Source organism: Merops nubicus, unplaced genomic scaffold (genome assembly GCF_000691845.1).
Source record: "Merops nubicus isolate BGI_N331 unplaced genomic scaffold, ASM69184v1 scaffold11038, whole genome shotgun sequence".
Taxonomy (NCBI): domain Eukaryota; kingdom Metazoa; phylum Chordata; class Aves; order Coraciiformes; family Meropidae; genus Merops; species Merops nubicus.
Window position 1 is genome coordinate 2791 of NW_008625157.1, and position 21390 is coordinate 24180.

The window sequence follows — 21390 nt, forward strand, 5'->3', positions numbered from 1 at the left end:
AGTGTGAATAGGGTTCGGCAGCACATATACTAAAAAAAAATTGGAACGCTACAGAGAAGATTAGCATGGCCCCTGCGCAAGGATGACATGCAAATTCGTGAAGTGTTCCATAGACAGACTGAGAGAGTTGGGACTGTTCAGTCTGGAGAAGAGAAGGCTCCGAGGTGACCTCATTGTGGCCTTCCAGTATCTTAGGGGGGCCTACAAGAAAGCTGGGGAGGGACTTTTTAGGATATCGAATAATGACAGGACTAGGGGGAAGGGCGCAAAGCTGGAAGTGGGGAGATTCAGGCTGGATGTGAGGAAGAAGTTCTTCACCCTGAGAGTGGTGAGACCCTGGAATGGGTTGCCCAGGGAGGTGGTTGAGGCCCCATCCCTGGGGGTCTTTAAGGCCAGGCTGGATGAGGCTCTGGGTAGCCTGGTCTAGTGGGAGGTGTCCCTGCTCATGGCAGAGGGGTTGGAACTGGATGACCCTTGTGGTCCCTTACAACCCTGACAGATTCTGATCTGTTTTAGCAGAGGACTTTAGAGCCCTAATGGCTCAGTGGTTGGACTTGATGATCTTGGAGATCCCTTCCAACCTAAAGGATTCTATGATTCTAAAACCTTGGCTCACCCCTCTGCTCTCAGGCATGCCTGTTGCCAGTGGGGACTGAGGCTGCCCGGGCTGCTCACAGCCTGAGGTGTGCTGGTGCTTCTTTGTGCCCAGCTGTCACGCTGACGGTCTAGGACTGAAGCTAAAGACTGAAACTCAGCTGCTGTCTAAACTTTTCTGTTTGTCTGTCCGGTTGAACATAGAAGGCCTGATAACTTCCAAGAGCACTCCCTGTCATAATGAAGCCAGATTTTGGTAGTGATTATCGAAGTATGCTTTCACTTTCTCAGGCTTGGCTCTTCTTGTTCCCTAACAACATCGCTGCTGGCCGTGGCTGCTTCTCGTGGTGTCCAGCCAGCTGTTTGTTGTGAGCAGGCCTTGATACTGTGCTTGGCTCTGAAGATATCTGAGCTGCCTTAGTGACGAGCCATTTATAAACTCACCCTTAAGACTGGCAGGACTCCAGAGCGGCTCATCTCATAGATCCCATTGTTAACCTAGGAGCTTGAAATTTGTGTGGCCAACAAAGCTAGAGTTGTCTAATTGTGCGTGTGCTTGGAAATGATAAACGTTAACAGAGTTATGCTGTAAAAGGGCCCAGCAAATACCAAGTTCAGTAATTTGGAGAAATGGCACTTGGCAGTCAGTCATGCCAAAGCAGGCAAGTTCCATTTCAACTTGGCTGCCTGCTTTTGTTACATGACCCCAGTACTATCCACAGGTACTTCCCATTACTATAGCATATTTAAAGATATGAATATTTATGTGACCAAAATATACTGCAAAGTTAAATTAGCTTTAGAACTTCAAGCTCATTTCTGTATATAATTGTACATGGAAATGAGCTGCACTTCCATTTGAAGATTTTCATAGAATCATTAAGGCTGGAAAAGACTGCTAAGATCATCAAGTCCAACTGTCAACCCAACACCACCATGACCATTCTGATGGGGAATATATACATAAATGAAACTGATACAATGCCCAACACCCAAAAGTAGCTAAACAACAATAATACAAATCAGAGTTTTGCTGCCTTTATAGTAAAAAAAAAAAAATTAGCCTTTGCCTAGGAAGAATAGTCCAACACAGCTCCTGTAAGCACAGACAGTTGGCATCTTTCAAAGCAATGTTGCCTAAAAATAAAATTAAAAATTGAAAAAAAAAAAAAAAAAGGCTGAGGTTCCTCACACCTAAAGTTAGACAACAGAGGCACTTAGATTTGTTGTTGCTCTACAGTCTTTATGCAACCGAGAGAGGTAAGTGAGCTGATTCACCCTTGAAGCTGCCTGTTGACTGGAGAGGAGGTTGAAGATGACAGTTTTCTGAAGTGACATGACTCAGTCACTTTCCTTCCACGGGAAGTGAATTATAGCAAAGGAGAAAAAACTGAGATCTATTTTTCTTAATAGTGAATTAGTGAGATTTTCCCATAGCTAGCATGGGGATCATGTAACAAAATTCTGTTACTATTAGTGGAAAGTTAATAATGGGATTTTCTAGCTACAGTTACTGGGATAGTGTATTTGTTAGCAATTTAAAAAAAAGACTGCAATACTTTCAGCTGTCATACCAGAAAGGCAAGTGCTGCACCATGGGCTGTAGTTCCAAATCCCTCCATATTCAGGTAGAGGAATCAAAGGGTTTTTCCCTAAAGAGACTGCTGCTTTCAGTTTTGAAGTGCCACTCATTGAAGGAGGTCCTTTGTTTAAAGTCTTCTAGTCTCAAAAAGGAGGAAACTTTAGTTACAGAGACAACTGATGTTAAGAGTGAAAAAATTATATTCTGCTTTAAGAATGAAAACAAATATTCTTGCAGCATTATATAAAGCATTTGGGAAGATGATAGGTATATATCATCATCATCACATATTAAAAAAAAAAAGCCCAACCCCTAAATATTCCATATTCTCCAGGTTTATAATAGATATTCTTACTCTTCAAAGTGATCAAAGATTACAAATCTAATATTTAAATGTGTACATGTTAAATGTCAACCTACTCAAACCAATTAGAAAATAATCCAAGTTTTTTCTTCCCAGAATAACATTATGGGAAAAACAGATCTGAAAATTTATTTAATATGTTAAAAATTCAATAATAATGACTCATGTAATTTATTGCCAGTACCTCTCATAGGACTGTTTTCCTTGAAGTCTCAGGTAAACATAGTACATGTATGCTGAAGTAACTGAAAAAATGCAAAAGGAAGGAGTCTGATAAAGCCTTTTCTGTGCTGGCAGTGGTTGCAGCTTGGTGCTTAATCATTCTGGGGATTTTTTTTTTTTTGTGTCCAAGCGTGCCTTTTCTGGTTACAACTCCTGATGCAGAAAAAAAGCCATGCAGTTCTTGGGACACAATTCTTTGCTGCACTATGAGATGGTGTCAGATGAGTCAGAGCAGCTTCCTGCTAACCTGGAAAATTCACCATCATCCAGACGCTCCTCAAGGAAGCACCGGAGCAATACAGGGCGCAGGGCTGAGCCCAGCCTTGGGACTGATGACGGTGTGATGAAATGCAGGATTCTTCTGCATTTTGTCCCTGTGTCAAGCGTAGCCTGTTGCTTCCTTCTTCCATAGGAAAACACATTCCTTGTGTGCTCTTCAAATTTTTCTTGTTCTTTCTGAACAAAACTAAAGGGTTGGGGGAATTAGTTATGCTAAGTGCCACTAATGGGATGTAATGTGTCAGAGTGCGGGGAGAGAGAGGACCCGAGAGCCAAAAAGTTTCCCCACTGTTGTAAGGAACAGTATGCAATTCTGTATTCACTTACGTGGAGCCAGCTGTTGAGCTAGGACAGAATGTACCTGCACAGGTGAGCAGGCTTTGCACAACTCTGCACCACCAGACTCATGAATACGGGCACTTGTAGCTCTTCCCAGAACACCAGCTACTGCAAAGATCAGCAACACCGTGGCAGTGTGATAATGTAAGTACTTGTATTCATCCCAAATACTACATACTCACTTTTTTTTTAGGAATACACTTTACAGAGTTCTCGATGCCATTTGGTAGAAAATAATTTTTTCCCTATTTATTTTCCTCAGTTTGGTTTTGGGCTGTTCCTATTTTCTTTTTATTTTTAAGAGACTGATTTGGTAGCGGGGCAGCTGCTGGCAATGGCAAACATGGTGAGCAAATGCTTCTTGACTTTCTTCTCCTTTCCAAAAGACAGATGCTTACTAGCAAATAAAACCAATGGGCACACCTTTCAGTGAAGAGGTAAATGCAGGTATTATGATCATCCAGTTACTGTTCAGTTATTAGATTCATACATAAAAATGTACAAATGAGGTGGACAATGGGAGAAAAAGGCTGAGCCCTTGGGAAGCATGCAATAAAAAATACACAACACGCACTTCAGAGCATTATAACAAAATGAGCTAGTGTATTTTATTTTGGGTAACAGCCAAGAAATCTGACATTTTGCCCAATATGGCTTTCTTCTAAAATTAAAAAGTTGCATATACCTACAGTTGAATCAACCAGCTACAGAAAACCTTCTCTATACATCTTTAATCTATGGCAGCATCACCAGAATACAGCTTTCAGTGGAGTTTTCAAGCTGAGTTAGAAGTTTTAAAATGTTCATTTTGAATATTTTATATTGTTTATATGAAAACATACAAATTTTTCATTTATACATATACTACATACAAAACTCTTTGTAATTAGCAAGTATCTTCATCTGGGTATTTACCTTTGTGCATATAGCAAAAAAAGGATGTAATTAGGGCTTTAGATGAAATAATAAAGTTCAAGACCTTTGTATATGCTAACTAAAACCTTATTCAAATAAACATTTTTTTTTCTTGCTTTTAAAGATAAGAGAGATTCAGCTTAAAAATACATTCATAAAACAAAGAGAAATTTTCTCCCTGAGACTACCAGTGTGAGTTACTGTGGTAATCTTTGAATGAAAAAATATAAGAAGAAGACAATAAGCTCTAGTTTTCTATATGCTGCAGCAAATTTCTTGAGCAACACTGGCATCATAAAAGGTGTAAGTTGGAGAATCATGCTCCCTAGCTGAAAAAAATATTTTCATTTATGTTTGAGAAGAAAAAAACTTTACTACAGACAAGGAAAGGTAATTAAGTTTCAATGAAAAATCTGTATCAGTAGTATGTATAAATGGGAAAATTTTGGGTGGTTGTTTTTTTTTTTTTTTCATTTCAGACATTAATTTTATCCAAAGGAGGACTATAGGCTCAAAATGTAGATTTCTAGATTTATGCAGTTACTTTGTACAGTCCTCTAAACATCTCAAGCATTTGTTCTTGTTAACATTCATAAAAGAAACACCTAACTTTTGGAAACAGTTTCTACTTCAACTGAATGATAAAATGATTATAACTAGACAGCAAAGTCCCACGAGCAACAAGGTAAGGAGTCAACCCCCATCCCCAAAGAACAGCTCCTGGTTTGTGGCTTTTTTCATCCTAGTCAGTCTCCTCTGAAGGCTAGCAGCTACACTCATTTTGATTCATTTCACATTCTTCCTTTTAAATGTTAAGAGTTTTTAAACTGCTACAAAGTAACAGAATAGAATTCAGAAGCAGTAAGTGCATCCTGCCCAAACTGGAGAGAGTGTTAAACATTATATATACACTTTTTCCTTTTACAATGTAAATTGTATTTATAGTAACCATGCAATTATGTTATTTTTTGGGGAAAAGCCTTACCTGAAATCAAAGAGAACACATTTATAGGAAAAAGGGGGAAAGCATTATGTTTGTTCTACCAAAATTTATTATGCAGTAATTACGAAGTTTAAAGATTCTTCCATTTTAAATAAAAATAGTTGTAATTACACACATTATATAGTACTATGTCAAGTGATTCCAACAAATATAACATGAAATACAGTGCAGTTTCAAATCAGAAAGACAAATACTTTCTCATTCACAGTGTTTGACAAATTACAGGAGAGCTTGTTCACATGAGGGTTCCTTTAAGGTCATGCTCTTATTAACAGTCCACATCACGCTGTGCCACAAAAACAAATCATCTTTCAGAAGGTGAAGTACTGGGCAAACCACTCCTGGCGTTGTGGGTCTGGTGAAGCCACTGGTGACGCGTCATTCTGAGGAGGGCTATATTCACAGAAAGGAAAAAAAAAAAAATTATCACACAACTACACCAAAACCACAAATGTTAGGGGAAAAAAAAAATCACAGACAATATTCAGTAAAGAACACAGTCTGGTTTTCCATGGATTAATTATCAGTGTACCTCAGGACATAATTTAACATCTCCCTAAGGAATCTGTGATCATCCACTCCATTGGAGAGCATCAGCAGCACGGACAAGTCAGTTCAGAAGCCACATGACACGATGGGCAAATGATATTTTGGAAAATCTAATTTAAAATCTCATTAACAGCTGTAGGTTTTCAGGAAGAATAACAAGATTTTTTTTGGAAAAGCGTGACTGCAGAAGGTCCTCTTTTAGCATCCTTTTCCCGTGGTAAAGTTAATTTTCAAAAATATGATGCGAGCATCATATTTATAGACGTGCTCACAAAGACTGGTTGGCAACTGAACAGATACAGACACTGTTGTACTAAACACCGGTCACAAATACCACTCGCACCCTTGTTCATGCACACCTTTGAAAGGTGCTAAATCTGCTAGGGAAAAAGAAACTGCTGCACTGCAAACAAGATTCGGTTCCCCCTTGAACACTTGAAATTCTCACAAAATGAGCAAGAGAGAACAATTTAAATTTAATTATACAATTAAGGTTTTTTTAATCAGTAAAAATCAGTAATAAAATAATCCCTACTGTATTACTGGATAACACAGAGCACAAAATTTTGGATGGGAACTCCAGCACTGCAGTCCATGAGTTCATGCACATGCATGTTCTAGATACCTGAGCACACTCATGCACATCACATGCAGAGGAAAAAATAAGCAACAGTACTTTTCTTTTAAAAAGATTGCTTTATTGAAATAGATTGTTTTCCCTTATCTATTTTAGGTTCAATTATTTGTTTCCCTTTATAGGAAGAGAGTAAACAACCAACTGTGGAACTGGTAATTACACATTGCCAGTTTAGAGGTAAGAGATCAGCACCTACTAAATACAGAGTGCATCTAATATGTGGGCACATAAAGCCAGATTAAAATCCTGCCTTTAAAGTGCCATTTTTAAGTTATCCAATTCACTGTATTATTTTGTGAAGTAAGAGACTTTAATGCTGGTTTTGATTACTGGAAGCTCAGCATTAAGCATCCAAGCATGCACATTTCCTGTTGCTGTGGTAAGGTTACTCCTATGGAACAATTTAATAAAGGTGAGGGAAAGGGAAACAAAACATGTAGCACAGAAAATAGTTTTCTGACATAAAAACCATTATCACATAATACTGAATAGAAGAAATTCTGTGCTAGTACCAATTCCTAAATGATGATCAGTAAATAACACAAATATTTAAAACAATTGTTCATATGTGTAAACAATTGGAAGCACAGGAATTCTGTTCAGGTATCTAAGGAGATTTTCAAAGTTCAAGACTTATGAAAAAGTAAGAGAATACTTCACATTTCAACAAGGTCTACAATAAAAAGGAATACTATAAAGAGGTTATAAATATAATGTAAAAAATAAAAATGCTGTAAGAATACTTGTACCTCTGAAAGGTTCACAAAGCATGTGGGACTCAGCTCAATAGGAATGCAAAATTTTCCTGAATTATGGAGAAAAAGAAAAGAAGAAAAAAAAAAGATCGGTGAGGCAGTGCTCACCTCAAAAACGTCTTGGACTCTTTGGGTGGCATTGTCTGTGGTAGTGGTTTGCTGCTGTTGAACTCAATATCATGGATGGGTGAGTTAGGAATGGGGTCCAGGCGGTTGGGATGTCCATTGCCCACCACTCCGCTAGATTCCAGAGCACTTAGATTGGGGACACTCACAAACCTGTTTGTTGATTTATCGTTCTTCTTCTTTTGCTGCATTAAAAATAACAAATGTAAGGAAGGCTTCTCACACCAGGACAGATGAGGAAATTTGCAAGTTTAAAAGTTTTATTGATGGGTGGTTTGGGGTTTCTTTGAAGGAGAGCAATTGGGACATACTGGGCTTTTTTCCCCCTTTGTGTTTTTATTATTTGCTTTGACCAGGCCTGAACACCACAAATTTTCACAGAAAAAATCAAATTTATGACCAAGATGATTAAGTTATTAAGATTTAGTGTAATAATCAATGAGTATCTTATGTGACATATTCCAATATAACATTTTGCGCTGTTTAAGACACTGGAGATAGGAAGTCTTCCACAAAATTGTCATTTAGTCTGTTAAACCTTTCATGTTGAGTTAAATCTTTTCTTGATACCAGTGAAACGTCTCTGATGTCAAATGTGATTACAGCAAATTTCCATGATGAAAAAAGTGAATCTCTCCAACACGTTTCACCCCATCACTGAGGCACATTTTGGTAAACTTAGAAAATCAGCTATGTTTCTTTTAAAGCAATTACACCCTGACAGTTGGCAAGGGTTACAGCAATAGTGCTAAAGGTAAGAAGATTATTGTATAGGGGTTCAGTTTCTTGTAGAAGGAAAAGGCTGGGCTTCTAATGCTACTACAGTTGCCACATGTAGACAACAGGTGGCATAACTGAACATTTTTCTTAACATTTTCTATACTTTTGCTAATAGTATTTTAAGGGACTCAAGATACTGAAGAATTTTATTTTTATATCACTATTTTACTCCCCATAACACATCATACAAAGGCATCAGTATTTAGCCTTTCTACTTTTACACCTATTTTCATGTAGAAGGAAGCTTCATATAATTCTATAGCTTTTTAAAAATAGCTCTGGGTCAGTATGCCACATGTATTTGCTGACTTCTATCAAATATACCATGTCCACAATAAAAAATTAATATTAAAAAAGCCTTATTTCCAAAAACAGGCATTTTGAATGAATGGATTAATTTATTCTCATGAATTATATATGGTTTGAATATATAATAAATACTTTCATTCAAGTACATATATGCAACCCTAACAAAGCAGCTAGGAGAAAAAAAACCTTAAGAGCTTATGAACTGCACAAATTTGAACTAAAGTGAAAGACAAGTGGAATCTTATGTTGTTTTTATCAAATTTTCCAGCACAATTCCACTTGAAACAGAAGAGCTGCTTTATTTGAGGGTCAGCACAAGTTCAAATAGAGACAGGGAGATAGTCCAATTCTCTTCAGCTCTCTGCTAGCTTTGATTTCAGTGGCTGATCTGTCCAGGGCTTGCAGATACACATGCTAATAATTGCAGCCACACTGATGGATGTGTTTGTCAAAATATAATTTAAAAACCCCAATAGAAAGTAATAATAGAAAAAAAAAAAATCTTTTTAAAGCACCACCATGAAAGATCATTAGCTGCAAAGGATTAAACTAAGATTGTCCCATACACTTTTTACTGCTTCTGTAGTAGCTGAAGAAGCAAGAAATAACACGGTGGAAAAAAAGGTTTGGTAAAAGTAACCAACTCTAAGTCAATATACACTGTAATTAAAATGTTGTGTTGAACATACTGTAGTTCAATCTGTGTGCTTCATAAGTGGCTCATTTCTGCAAAATAGGTATTATCCACATAAGTGCCTAACAAAATACTATGGTTTATATCTTATTCTCTATAAAACAATCTATGCTTCTGAAGCAGTCAAATCTAGAGAGACAAAATTGTGTGTATTGCTTCCATGAAATTCATGCAAAGTATTAAGAAACTTCAGATGTAACAATATAATACTAAACAGATCCATTGCATAAATTAGATAAATTGTAATAAATGCTGCAATGGCTGTAATTTTAAATTAATAAGCAAAGCCTGTAGTAACTCATAAATTCTGTCCTTTTATTACAAAAAAAGAAAAGAGAATGAGTTTTTCAGTTTCTTTATAATTCATTCTCCAATAATAGTACATGCTTTAACAAAATAAAGTAACATAGTCCACAAGTTATGAAATGAGAGATCAAAATGTTCTGGCATACAAGACAGTTTTGACGTCTAAATACTTTTAAGTGATATAAGGATATTATAAAAATACATGAATTATCACTATGGAAATCTGCTGTTGAAGTACTTTTCCCAAACACTTCAGATTTCACACAAAACACAAGCTTATATTCTTGACATTTACATTTCACATCTTTATGAATGAGTGGTTCAGACAAGCTTCCAAAATGTTCAAGCAACCTTTTATAAAAAACAAACCCAAAGCATTCAGATTATGTCTGTCAGCCCTGGCACTATCTCTGCTGAGCCCAAATTATGTTCTTTTACACAGTTATGCATAAAAGTTAAGCATGCACAGATAAAGCCTGTGAGAGCTGCTGGGCTCCTAAAAAAACACAGGAGAATATTGACAATTTGCAGCAGAGCTTGTGCAAAGGTGGGAAATAGGCTGATCTGATGTGAAACTACTATAAGGCTTAGCTAAGTAACAAAGCCTGATCTCAGATGGGCTCCACCGAGCCCAACCTCCTTTTAAATAACAGAGCCTGAACCTTGATCACTGAAGCTCTGAGGCACCTGAGCAACTCATGTTGTGCCCCTTGGATTACCCTGTGCTTAAGAACCTTCCCAAGTTCTTCTGCCTCTACAGCTAGGACAAATCTCTTCCCCTTTCAAGCAGATGAAATAACCTATGGGTTATGAAGAGGAGAAAGGAAATGCCAGAAGACTCATTCCTACTCCTGAAGCAGTGAGAAGAAATAGAATTAAGTTACCCTACTGCACTGTGTTCATGTTTGTCGTGAAGGAATGCTGCTGGCCTGTGAAATTGCAGGGAGGCTACTACGCTTGCTTGTACAGTAGCCTTCACTGGCTGCTATTCAGCAAGGTGGAGAGAACTGGAAAAGGTTGCTACTGAAGTGTTTTCACTCCTATAGGAGGTGACAGTAATTGAGAAGGCTGGAGACTAACTTCTGCCTCCTGCTGCCCCCACACTCCGTAGCTGGTTTGTCACCCCAGTTCTCCAGTATTACTCTGTCTTTCTCCATTCAGACTCATTCTATGCTCTTCTCATACTCTCCCCCTTCCGCCTTTTTACTTTTATTCCTTTCCTTTACTGTCTCATCTCTCTCATGTTTCTAATGCTCTTTCATCCAGAGCACCAACTGAAAAATGAAACTGCTCTTGCACTTTCAAAAATAACCAAGAAAAATAATGAAACCAGAATGATTTACGTGTGTCACTCTTCTCTATTACATACTGCAGTCCTGCCCTCTGCTGCTTTTCTGTCATTTTTCTACTTTAGTTTTGCAGTTCTGTGAGACAGAACTGTGTTCTATGTCATATGTATCTAGCAAACTAGGGCAACGGCATCAGCGGATCTCTCAACCACACGAAAGAAACAAACCTACACAAAAATAAGTAGAGACAAATGGAAAACTATGTTCCTTGTTTTGAACATATCTTTAAAGAGTGATATGTATACACACAGGCACACAAACATACATTATTTTTTTTTTTTTTTTTTTTAATATATCCTAAGTTTAGATTTCTTTCTCTTCTCTTTAGCAATGAAGTCCATGGAACATACCTTCACCAATGGATTAATAACACCAACATTAGGGCTTGCATTAAACATTTTGTTGTAGTTAGTCTCCCTGTTAACTAGCTCCAGCTGATAGAACTTTTTGTCCTCCTAAAAAGAAGAACAAATAGAAACTTCTTTTTATGCATTTTCAATTCGCGGCCAAATCTGCCTAGAAAATGATCTCAAATAAATTTATGTTTATATTTTTAAAGAAACTGGTCATTTGAAAACCTGCATTTCATATTTAACAAGTTTTATATCTTATAGGTAATGAAATAGTTTCTATTTATGCAGTTCTGTTGCAACTCTAGGCTGCTGAAAGTGAGCACAGCCTAATGGATTATGCACTGGGAAAAAACGCAGTACAGTTAACTTCTGATCTCAAATTAATTTTAATTTCCTCATTCCTTCTTGCTTCTGAATCAGGATCTAATCAGACTAATCTGAGCCAGGGTGTTGTGCTCTGAATTTGTGAAGCTCAGTGGATCAGGAAATTTGTTTTAGAAACCTCACAGAAGAGACTATTTCTTCCATGGCTTACATGGCTGGCTTGTTCGAGGACTGGATAGGAGACATCTGATCAAGGTCATACTGAAATATTTTTTTTGTAATAATGTATTATGCTTGATTGTGCAAAACTCTCTGTATCTAATTAGTTTTACTATTATGAATCACTGGAACCATACAAGTAGTGTGTTAAAGGATATGAATAACATGCTAGCAGGATTGGTTCTTTAAATATATTTAAAACGCTTTGAATTAGATTCACTTTTGTGTCTGTCAAGATATTAAACTAAGAAAGCACAAACGTCTTACAATCAATTTCTTTATGAGTTGGTCCCGCTCGGCAATTAGGTCTTTCAGTTCTGAGATAAGCTGCAAGTCTTCTGGTCTTGATTCTCTGTTTTTGTATTTTTCTTCCATTTCTTCTAAACTTTATAGGAAAAAAAGAATACCTCCTTTAGCCCAATCAAGTGTTAAATGATGAGTAAATAGGCACATCATTGATTAGTACAAAAGATTTCAGGGAGTAAAACCAGAAGATTTAAATTAATTTCTATGTTTGCATTCAGCTTTAGCTAATTTTTTTTAAAAAGTCAACAATAAGCATGACCTTTGCTCCAGTAACTAATAACCTGAGCAAAATTCTATAAACTTAACATCCTTCATGTGCATGCAGTACTAGACACCTGAAAAAAGGCTTCTTGGGAGTCAGACTGAAAATGAGGCATTCAAAACCATAATTTGGACAAGAGAACTACAGAAGACATAGCTAAGACTGATTCTCATGTAAAGTATAGGGACTATATTGCATTATATTTAAAAATAAATTTTAAAAGGTAGCTATTCTTTCTTGATGAGGAAAACAAAAGCATTTTTCTTTTTATACATGACTACTATCAATAAAGATGCATGCTTGTGATACTGGAGAAACTGGATAGACAGACAAGGCTGGCACCATCTTCATCAGTTCATGTGGAACACACTGGAAACAAAGATATCCAAGAACAGTGAAGACTAATAGGTAACTAATTCCTCTCCACAAAAGCAACTTAGTACCATTAGAGATGAATGAGCTGCAAAAGAAAAGCAATAATACTTGGATATTAGGAGATCTGGGTTATGAGAAATGTGAAAATTGATAAACATTTGAAAAAAATTAGGCAGAAATTTGAAATGCTTGGTGGGAAAGCATTAAAGGAGAGAAGTGAAATAAGCCAACTGAGAGAGGAACTGTACAAGTATCTGCATAAATGACCCTGCTTCTTCTTAAATAACAGGTTTTGAAGACATGACAAACAACTGTGTCACTTTGAAACAGAAATGTAATCATCATGATGCTAAACAGCATTCCCAAGGAAACTATTAAAATACTAGTCTCATATATTCAGCCCTCATGCAGATTAGTGAACCAAGTTTCAGAACAGATTCAGGAAATTTAACAAACTTAATGAAAGACATTTTTAAAAATTCCCAAACAAACTGTGAGAAAAGTGTATGAGTTTAAGGTGTCAGCTCAATCTTAACTCACCAGACACCTGGAAGTAGACATAATTTCTCACTTTAGATAAATATTTTCCTTTCAGGAACAGCTGTGTGATTTTTGAGTTGCATTTGAAAAAGCAGCTCATATTAAATTATATTTATAACCTTCAAATAATCTGAGATAGTATAACTTATTTACATAAAACAACATGAATGTGAACAACATGACTGTTTTGATTTGCAGAAAAGGCATTTGACTCAGCAAAACAGAAATACACTCAGCTGGCTTAATTTTTGTGTATACATTTTATGCTGGGCTAAGCTTTTTTTATATAGATCCCCAGAGTATAGTACACAGTTATGAACAGCTGTAATGTTATTTTCAGATATTTCAGAGATCTGTGGTTTTTTTTCCCCCATTTCAAAGAGATAATATGTAATTTAAACACTCTAGTTGTAGAGCCTAGTTAACAATACCTACTCTCAATTACTGAATGAGAGATTCTCCATGTCATAAACGTTCCTGAGGCCATGATTTAGGTGAGGCTGAACCTGGGAACAGTTACTTAAGAAATAACTGTATAAAACTCTTCTGTTTTGTTTTGTTTTATATAGTTTCCTTTTTCTGATAGCTTCTTGCTTCAGTGTAAATATAGAGAGATAACACACTGAAAGCCAGGTCAGCTCACTCTGGATAATGTTTGCTGTCTCTAGGCCAGGGGCTGCTTCTTCGCAGCTTTAAGTTGCACAAGAACCAGGAATAGGGAATCAACTAAATTCAGAAAATTTCAGGACACTGAAAAACAATCAACTTCATGGGAGAAAAAGTTAGGGTAAACAGTTTCAAAACCTAGTTCTGGCAAGATGTTTCTCATACAAAATAAATGCAGTAAGCAAGAGCTAGTTTACACCTAATTTACTGAGAGGCAAGTTACCACATTTATCAGGAGTGTGCATATATAGATGATTATGAGGGAGTAAGAATGAGAATTTTATACCTATCTTATTTAAAGACAGCTTCTGAGTGCTTGTTATCAAGGGGGAATTAGATGCATTTGGGCTTTATTGTCCATTTCTCATTGATATTTACTTTAAAAAGTGTTCTGTCATATACTTAGAACCAATTATTTTCTCTGCCGTAAATCTACTATGCTGCAAAGACAAGTCCCTCAGTGACAACTTTGTGCCAGGAAACTCTCAATTTGCTATGATACCTCAGCCAGAAAACCTGACCAAATGGGTTACGTCACAGACAGACATAAAGAATCAAGGATATGGAAGAGAAGAAAACACCAACTTGACTACACACCACTGCACCACTTCTGCCCAGAGGCAGCCTAACCCCCAGTGGCTTTTTGACTCAGATACACTCATATAATCTATTTCAGACACTAGTTTTCCTCGTGTTAGCAAACCCAAAAATGTTTACATCACTCTTGTGCTATAATGAGACTTCTCAATAGCAAATACTGTACTGTTTACAAACTTGCTGAAGAAACACTTATGTTCTCAAAAAATATGTATTAAAGTTTGAGAAAAGACATTTGAAATATTTTCTTCAGTTGTCTAACAACTGCACAGATTTAATATCTTTCCTACTTGAAAATTTTTGGTCTTAAATCTCTAACAATTATCTCACTAAATTCCCTGAAAGCTTATAGAATTGCATTGCCTAAAGAATGCAATATTAGGCCCCTTAGTTGACTAAGGCTTCTGCACATCTGTATCTCTCCAATATCTTCAGTAACTTAAGGAAACCAGAGTAAACTATTTACTCAAATGCAGCTACTTACAAATTTTTTTAATGCAACAAAACTTACGAAATTTGTAAAGCTGAATTAATTTCCTTGAGCAGCTCTTGGGTCTTATTAAAATCTGCCAGCATGCTTTCTTTCTCTCTGATGTGATCTGCTGTCAAGACATCCAGCTCTTTCTCATGTTTCTTGCTTAAATCTTGCTCATGCATCCTGTTTAATTTTTTTTTTTTGTTAAAAAAAGAGTTATTCTAAAATCAGATTTACTTGTTCATCATGATTTGCTGCCATTCTTCCAATGGCTTTTGTACAACATGAGACAATACAGAAGGGATTACTGATTGATCAAAACCCACTACTTATTGTCTTCCAGTCTTCTAGCTTATTTCATGGAAAATGCATCTCCTTTAATGCTTTTTAAAATAGACAAACATAATGAATTTTTTTTAGAAAAAAACACCAAAACCCAATACTTGAGCAGACTGTTACTAAAATACACCAGAATGTATCACTGAAATGCAGCTTAACTGTATGGTAATATTCACTAACTTTACTAGTAATGGGCATAGCTTCTTCTAAAAAGACTAAATGATACATAACAGCACTTAGTTAAGAGGACAAATAAAAAGCTGCAAACAGTGAAACTTCTTAATTAACACAATACATGAAACAATACACATCTGAGTTTAGAGTGGAAAAATTCATACCTGATCTGTTGGTTGGATTCACTGCGTATTCTAAGAACTTCTTTCCCTTTAAACTCTAATTCCTTGGTCAATGCACTTATATTTTCATGAAGATGCAGAATCTCTTTGTCCAGTTCAGCTATATGGTGGTCTCGGTGTCTCAGTTCATCTTGTAGATCTGATATTCGGCATAAAAATTCTTGCTCCTATGATATAAGTAGTAGCAGCAAAAAACATCTTAAAATGACTTGTCTCTCAGAAGCACAATCCTTGCTTTTGGAAGATAACAGCTGAGCAGAATTTTCCATTCAAAAGACAATATTTTTTTCAGTTTTTGATGCTAATGCAAACTAGAATTAAAGTGGAGGGGTTTTTAATTGTGTACAAGTATAAATAATAAAGAGATCAAAGTTACGTAACAAACAATTTTCATTTGAGAGAAAACTTAAAACCTGCCATTGTTGTTGCCTGCTAAAGTTTGCATAGCTCATGACATTTTTTGGTAACAAAAACCCCAGATATTGCTAAGAACCAGGGGACTGGGCATCTACCATTTTCTATATCTTCAACATATGATACAGAGAAACTGGTTTTCCCTTTACAGCGCCGTACAAGGAGACAAAAAAAAAAAAATAGCTCAAGGCGTATGCCCTGAATCAACGAACACTGATTCAGAAGTCTCCTATCCTACAGATATATACAGGTTCATAAATATCTCACAGCAGAATATATGCTAGATAGTTTATAAAGTATTTACATTGTGTCCAATAAATCAATACAAGTCATTATTTTTCCATGAGAAATTCTAATGAAGTTAACACCTGGGAACTCATCTGGTATGCATCCCCATGGTTTCAATGATACTCCCGTTTAGAAAAAAGTCTGTAATAAAATCAACCTTTTTCAGAGTTTTCCATTTCCATCTATCCCACTTCTTACAGTTTCACAGTAATTAATGACCATATAGTTTACACTATAGATAGAAAATCAGCAGATATTTCAAAGTAGTTTTATGTGCAATTGTGTTTTGTGCCTTCATACATCTAGGAAATATAAAGATATTCTAATGCACAAATTTTATAGGCAGCTTTAAGAACAGACCTTTACAAATAAATCTCTACCTCCCTATAGAAAGACTATATTAAAAAGAAAAAGCAATGGAAAATGTATATCCACATTATTTAAATATTTCAAAAGTAGCAAATGTAAACATTCTGCTCAGACCTCTCTGCATTCAGTTCAGCTCTGATCCTGTGAACTGATAACTATTCTAACACAGGAGAACACAATTAATTGCTTTGTCCTCAGACTATATGCTATGCTTAGCAGGTTGTTTTACTGGGGCCAAAAGTATATAGCATTTGTTTGGCTCAAACACTTGTTCTTTTAATTTAGGCTTTTTCTGACATCTCTAGGTGTCTCACTCTAGGCTTAAAGGACACACAACTGAAACCATATCCTCCTAAATCCCTCATGTTTTCATTCACTGCTCACAGCACCACATTCCTGCCTCTAGTGCTCACACTTTTAAACTAGTAAACAAGGGCTCATCTTTGACTGTCTCCATTTTTTTTTCTAAGGGCTATAGCCAACTAAAGCTGTTTCCTCTGTTAATATATATCTAAAACCACTCCATTCCTTGTTGTGGTACTATCAGTAAATCAATCCTGAAAAGCCTGTTTTATAGGAAATGCAGAATGAATTTTCTGGTCCTTATTTCCAGGAGTCTGGCTTCCTTTCAACAGAGATCAAGCTTTGAATTTCAAGTTACTAATGAAAAAACTGATTGTGTATAGAGTGTGAAATAAAAGATAGAAGCTAATTAATCAGTTTGCTGCTGAAATCAAAAATATATATACCTATACTGGCTTTAGGATTTGGGTATTTTGGGTTTTTGTTTGGTTTCAGTGCAGTTATTTTAAGAAACAGTTGCAAGCTGTTATCTCATCTTCTCTGCTTTCTTTAGCTGCTCATATTTTTTTTTTTTCAATTTAGCTCCTGAAAAAAAAGATATTAAGCTGCCTCTTAATTTTGAAGCAATCGCTTGGTTTTAAGCAACCATTTCTTAGCCATATTGCTTACGTTTTGGTGGAGAGAAACAGCCTTTTCCTTTTTGAGTCCTGCAGGCAGCTGAGGACGAGTAGAATTTTACAAGAACCGGCTCTTTCCTCCCATGGCAAGCCAGTGTGCTCCCAGAGTGCTGCACAATTCTGAGAGGAACTGCCTGGATACGAGAGCCTTTACTAGGCTTCAAGTGAATTTTGCTGAAGGGAGGAAAAGCTAAGCAAGGAAGTTTAGGTAAATGGGTAGGGATGCGTCATCTTCTGGTGCTGGCTGACTTTGAAGGATTGCATGCTTGCTGTTTGTGTGCAACAGTTCTTGCCTCCAGCTAAGAGAAAATGAACACTCATTACGCAATTTTACAGTCAGTTCCCAGCAATGCCTCCTACCTGTCGCCTGCCGAGCTCTATGCTTCTTTCAAGCTCCATTTTGGCAGCTACCAGTTCTTGTTGATGGTTGTGCCTTAGCTGGTCAATTGCTGCTGCATGTTGATGATTTAGCTCTGAGCGCAAGGAAGCTAGTTGCCATGAACAAAAAGAAGAGTTTGTTTTGCAAATGTTTACATTAATTAACAACAGTCCAGCTGCCTCAAGGATTGCTGCCGGCCTTACACACACCATTTATATCAGCTAAGCAACTGTCCTGTCGTTCTATTCCTGCTACTTTCTGAAACATTCTCCATCATCAAATTTTGCCACTTATTCCTTCTAAAAAAAAACATAGTGGTAACATTTGTCAATGAACAGTTAGAGCTTACTTGTTAAAGCTGATATTGATTTTAAGAGGAATAACTAGGTCAATATCGAATGACTCTGAAATACACTACAATGTTACAACACACACAACATGTACATACATACATACATGTGCACATGTATTGGTACGAGTAGAAATAATGGGTTTGGACCACTTGCACCTTTGAAAATAGTATACCTAGCATAGCCTTTCCTTCATCCTCCAGCTCAAATCGTAGAGTCTGAAGTTCCTGTTCCATCTCCAATTTGAAACCTTCCATGGCTTGTTTATGTGTTTCTTTCAGTGCCTGAAGTTCTTCCGAGTGCTTCTGTTGTAAACGTTCTTCTAATTCCTATGAAATCCAAGTTGACAAAATTTATTCTATACCAGCTTAGAGAATTTATAAAATATTTAACAATACACAACTGGCAACAAAAAGCACGCATTGGCATACTCTAGAAATTGCTAAAAATGCAGTAATGTTGCTCATATTTTCTTCTTTCACCATGTTACCCTACTACTATATCTTCTTCTTTTCATTGGCTGATGTTATCAAGATTTCCTGTGCACAAAAAATGTTCACACAAAAAATAGAAAAAAAATCTATGGATATTTTTAAAATAGCAAGCAATGTGTTAAGGTGCAGCTCCACAGATGGGTCTAGAATGCATGCAATACACATTTGGAGATTTTTGCTCCTGACTGATATGTATGTTTATACCCTATTGAAGTGTATGAAGCATAATGTTCCTGGTGCACATTTCTAGTTAAGTACCATGTGTTACCAAAGTTTCAATTTAAAAACTCATTTAGTTAAGGTTCTAAAAAAATATTGGGTGTCATATTCTGGACATGAAAATGATTTGATAAGTTGCAGAACATAGTTTATACAATTTTTAATGTAATGAAAATATAAAATACTTTACAAAAGGAGTCAATTGAAAGGAAATGTCAGAAAACATGTGAAATTAGGTAACTATAAATGGAAAAATACAGAGACACCTATTCCAAATAAAAACTAGAATATAATGTTATGGATTATAATGTTGATGAAATGACTATATCAGTGGACAAGGGAAGAGCTATGGATGCCCTCTATCTGGACTTCTGTAAGGCCTTTGACTCCTTTCCCCACAACATCCTTCTCTCTAAATTGGAGACATATGTATTTGATAAGTGAACTATTTGGTGAATAAGGAAGGTAGCAGTCAATCCAGAAGGTAGCAGTCAGGGGCTTGATGTCCAAAATGGAGATTGGTGACAAGTGGTGTCCCTCAGGAGTCAGTACTGGCACCTGTGCCATTTACTATCTTCACCAATGACATAGTGGGATTGAGGGCACCCTCAGCAAGTATGCAGATGACAATAAGCTGAGTGGAGTTGTTGACATGCCCGAGGGATGGGATGGCATCCACAGGGACCTGGACAAGCTTAAGAATTTGGCCCATACTAATCTCATAAGGTTCAGCAAAGCCAAGTGCAAGGTTCTGTTCTGCACCTGAGTTGGGGCAACTCCTGGCATCGATACAGACTGGGGGATGAAGGGATTCAGAGCAACCCTCCGGAGAAGAACTTGGGGGTACTGGTGGATGAAAAGCTAGACATGAGCTTGCAATGTATCCTTGGCTGCATCAAAAGTATGGCCAGCAGGTCAAAGGAGGTGATTCTCCCCCGCTACTCTCCTCTGGTGAGACCTCACTTGTGTCCAGATATGGTGTCTGGAGGACATGAGCCTGTTGAAGCAGGTCCAGAGGAGAGCCACGAAAATGACCAGTGGGTTGGAACACCTCTCCTATAAGGAAAGGTTGGTAGAGTTGGGTTGTTCAGCCTGAGGAAGAGAAGGCTCCAGGGGAGACCTTACTGCAGCTTTTCAATACTTAGAGGGGGCCTATAAGAAAGATGGGGACAATCTTTTTAGCAGGGCCTGTTATGACAGGAAAAGGGGTGATAGTTTTAAAATAAAAGAAGGGAGCCTTAGACTAGATATGAGGAAGAAATGTTTTACAATGAGGCTGGTGAAACACTGGAACAAGTTGCCCAGAGAGATAGCAGAAGCCTCATCCCAGGAAACGTTTCAAGGTCAGGTTGGATAGGACTCTGAGCAACCTTTTCTAGTTGAAGATGTCCCTGCTCACTGCAGAGGGGTTGGATTAGATGACCTTTAAAGGTCCCTTCCAGCATGAACCAATCTATGATTTTATGGTAACAGTGTCAAACTACTGTAAAGAAATGTGTTTGTTGATAGCAATTTTACATATATATATACACTTATATATATACTTATATATATGCATGTATTGATAGAGTATAAAGCAAGACATAAACCAATGCCATTATTAAAGATGATTTTCAGTATGTCTTAAACAGATTTAACTGGATAAAAATGTTACTGTAAGATATCAGCTGAAAAGGAAGTTTAGTAGATAGGCAGATATTTTTCTTCACTAATTCCAAATGTGTATACAAATTGCTAAAATGGCACCATTCTCTATATAATTGGAAATATCCATATGAACATGCCTTTTGTTCTTGCTCTTTTGTTTCTTCCATATTTTGAAAGGCAAGGATATGGGCTTCCTGAAGTGACTTATGCCTTTGCTGATGCTCCTCTTCTAATTCCTGGATCTCCTGAGTGAGTCTCTGCCGCTCCTGACTGAACTGGGCTTGTAGCTGCTGCAAAGAGCTCTGCGACTGGGAAAGCTGCATCTCCAGGTTCTGCTTCAGTAAGGAGATCTAACCCACAACAGAACAGCAGACACCCATTAGCCATTAATAACAACAACAACTCTGGAAAAGAAGTTCAAAACAAAACACTTGAATTTTTAAAGCCAGAATGTTAACCAAAAGACAGATAAGCAATGTCATCCATCTTCTGATTCTGTTGTTAATCTTATAGCTCAGAGATATAATAATTACATTTAAATAGTTTTGTAAGGGTTATTACATCTGTCAGGTCATACTACAGCACTACCTATAACACAATTTTTCATGGCCAAATTACAAAAATTTATTTCTAGG

At 36.8% G+C, this 21390-nt stretch overlaps 1 protein-coding gene across 1 annotated transcript; it reads right to left on the minus strand.

Moving 5' to 3' along the window:
• Window positions 1-5332: 5332 nt before the first annotated feature.
• On the minus strand, window positions 5333-21105 carry LOC103778019 (protein FAM184A-like; the record flags this gene model as incomplete). The annotated part of the gene is made up of 9 exons (XM_008945588.1): window positions 5333-5691; window positions 7348-7550; window positions 11154-11258; window positions 11967-12084; window positions 14957-15103; window positions 15598-15782; window positions 18027-18154; window positions 18571-18724; window positions 20893-21105. Coding segments are annotated over 9 exons (1335 nt in total), but the record flags the coding sequence as incomplete, so codon positions are not given.
• Between the last annotated feature and the right edge of the window lie 285 nt (window positions 21106-21390).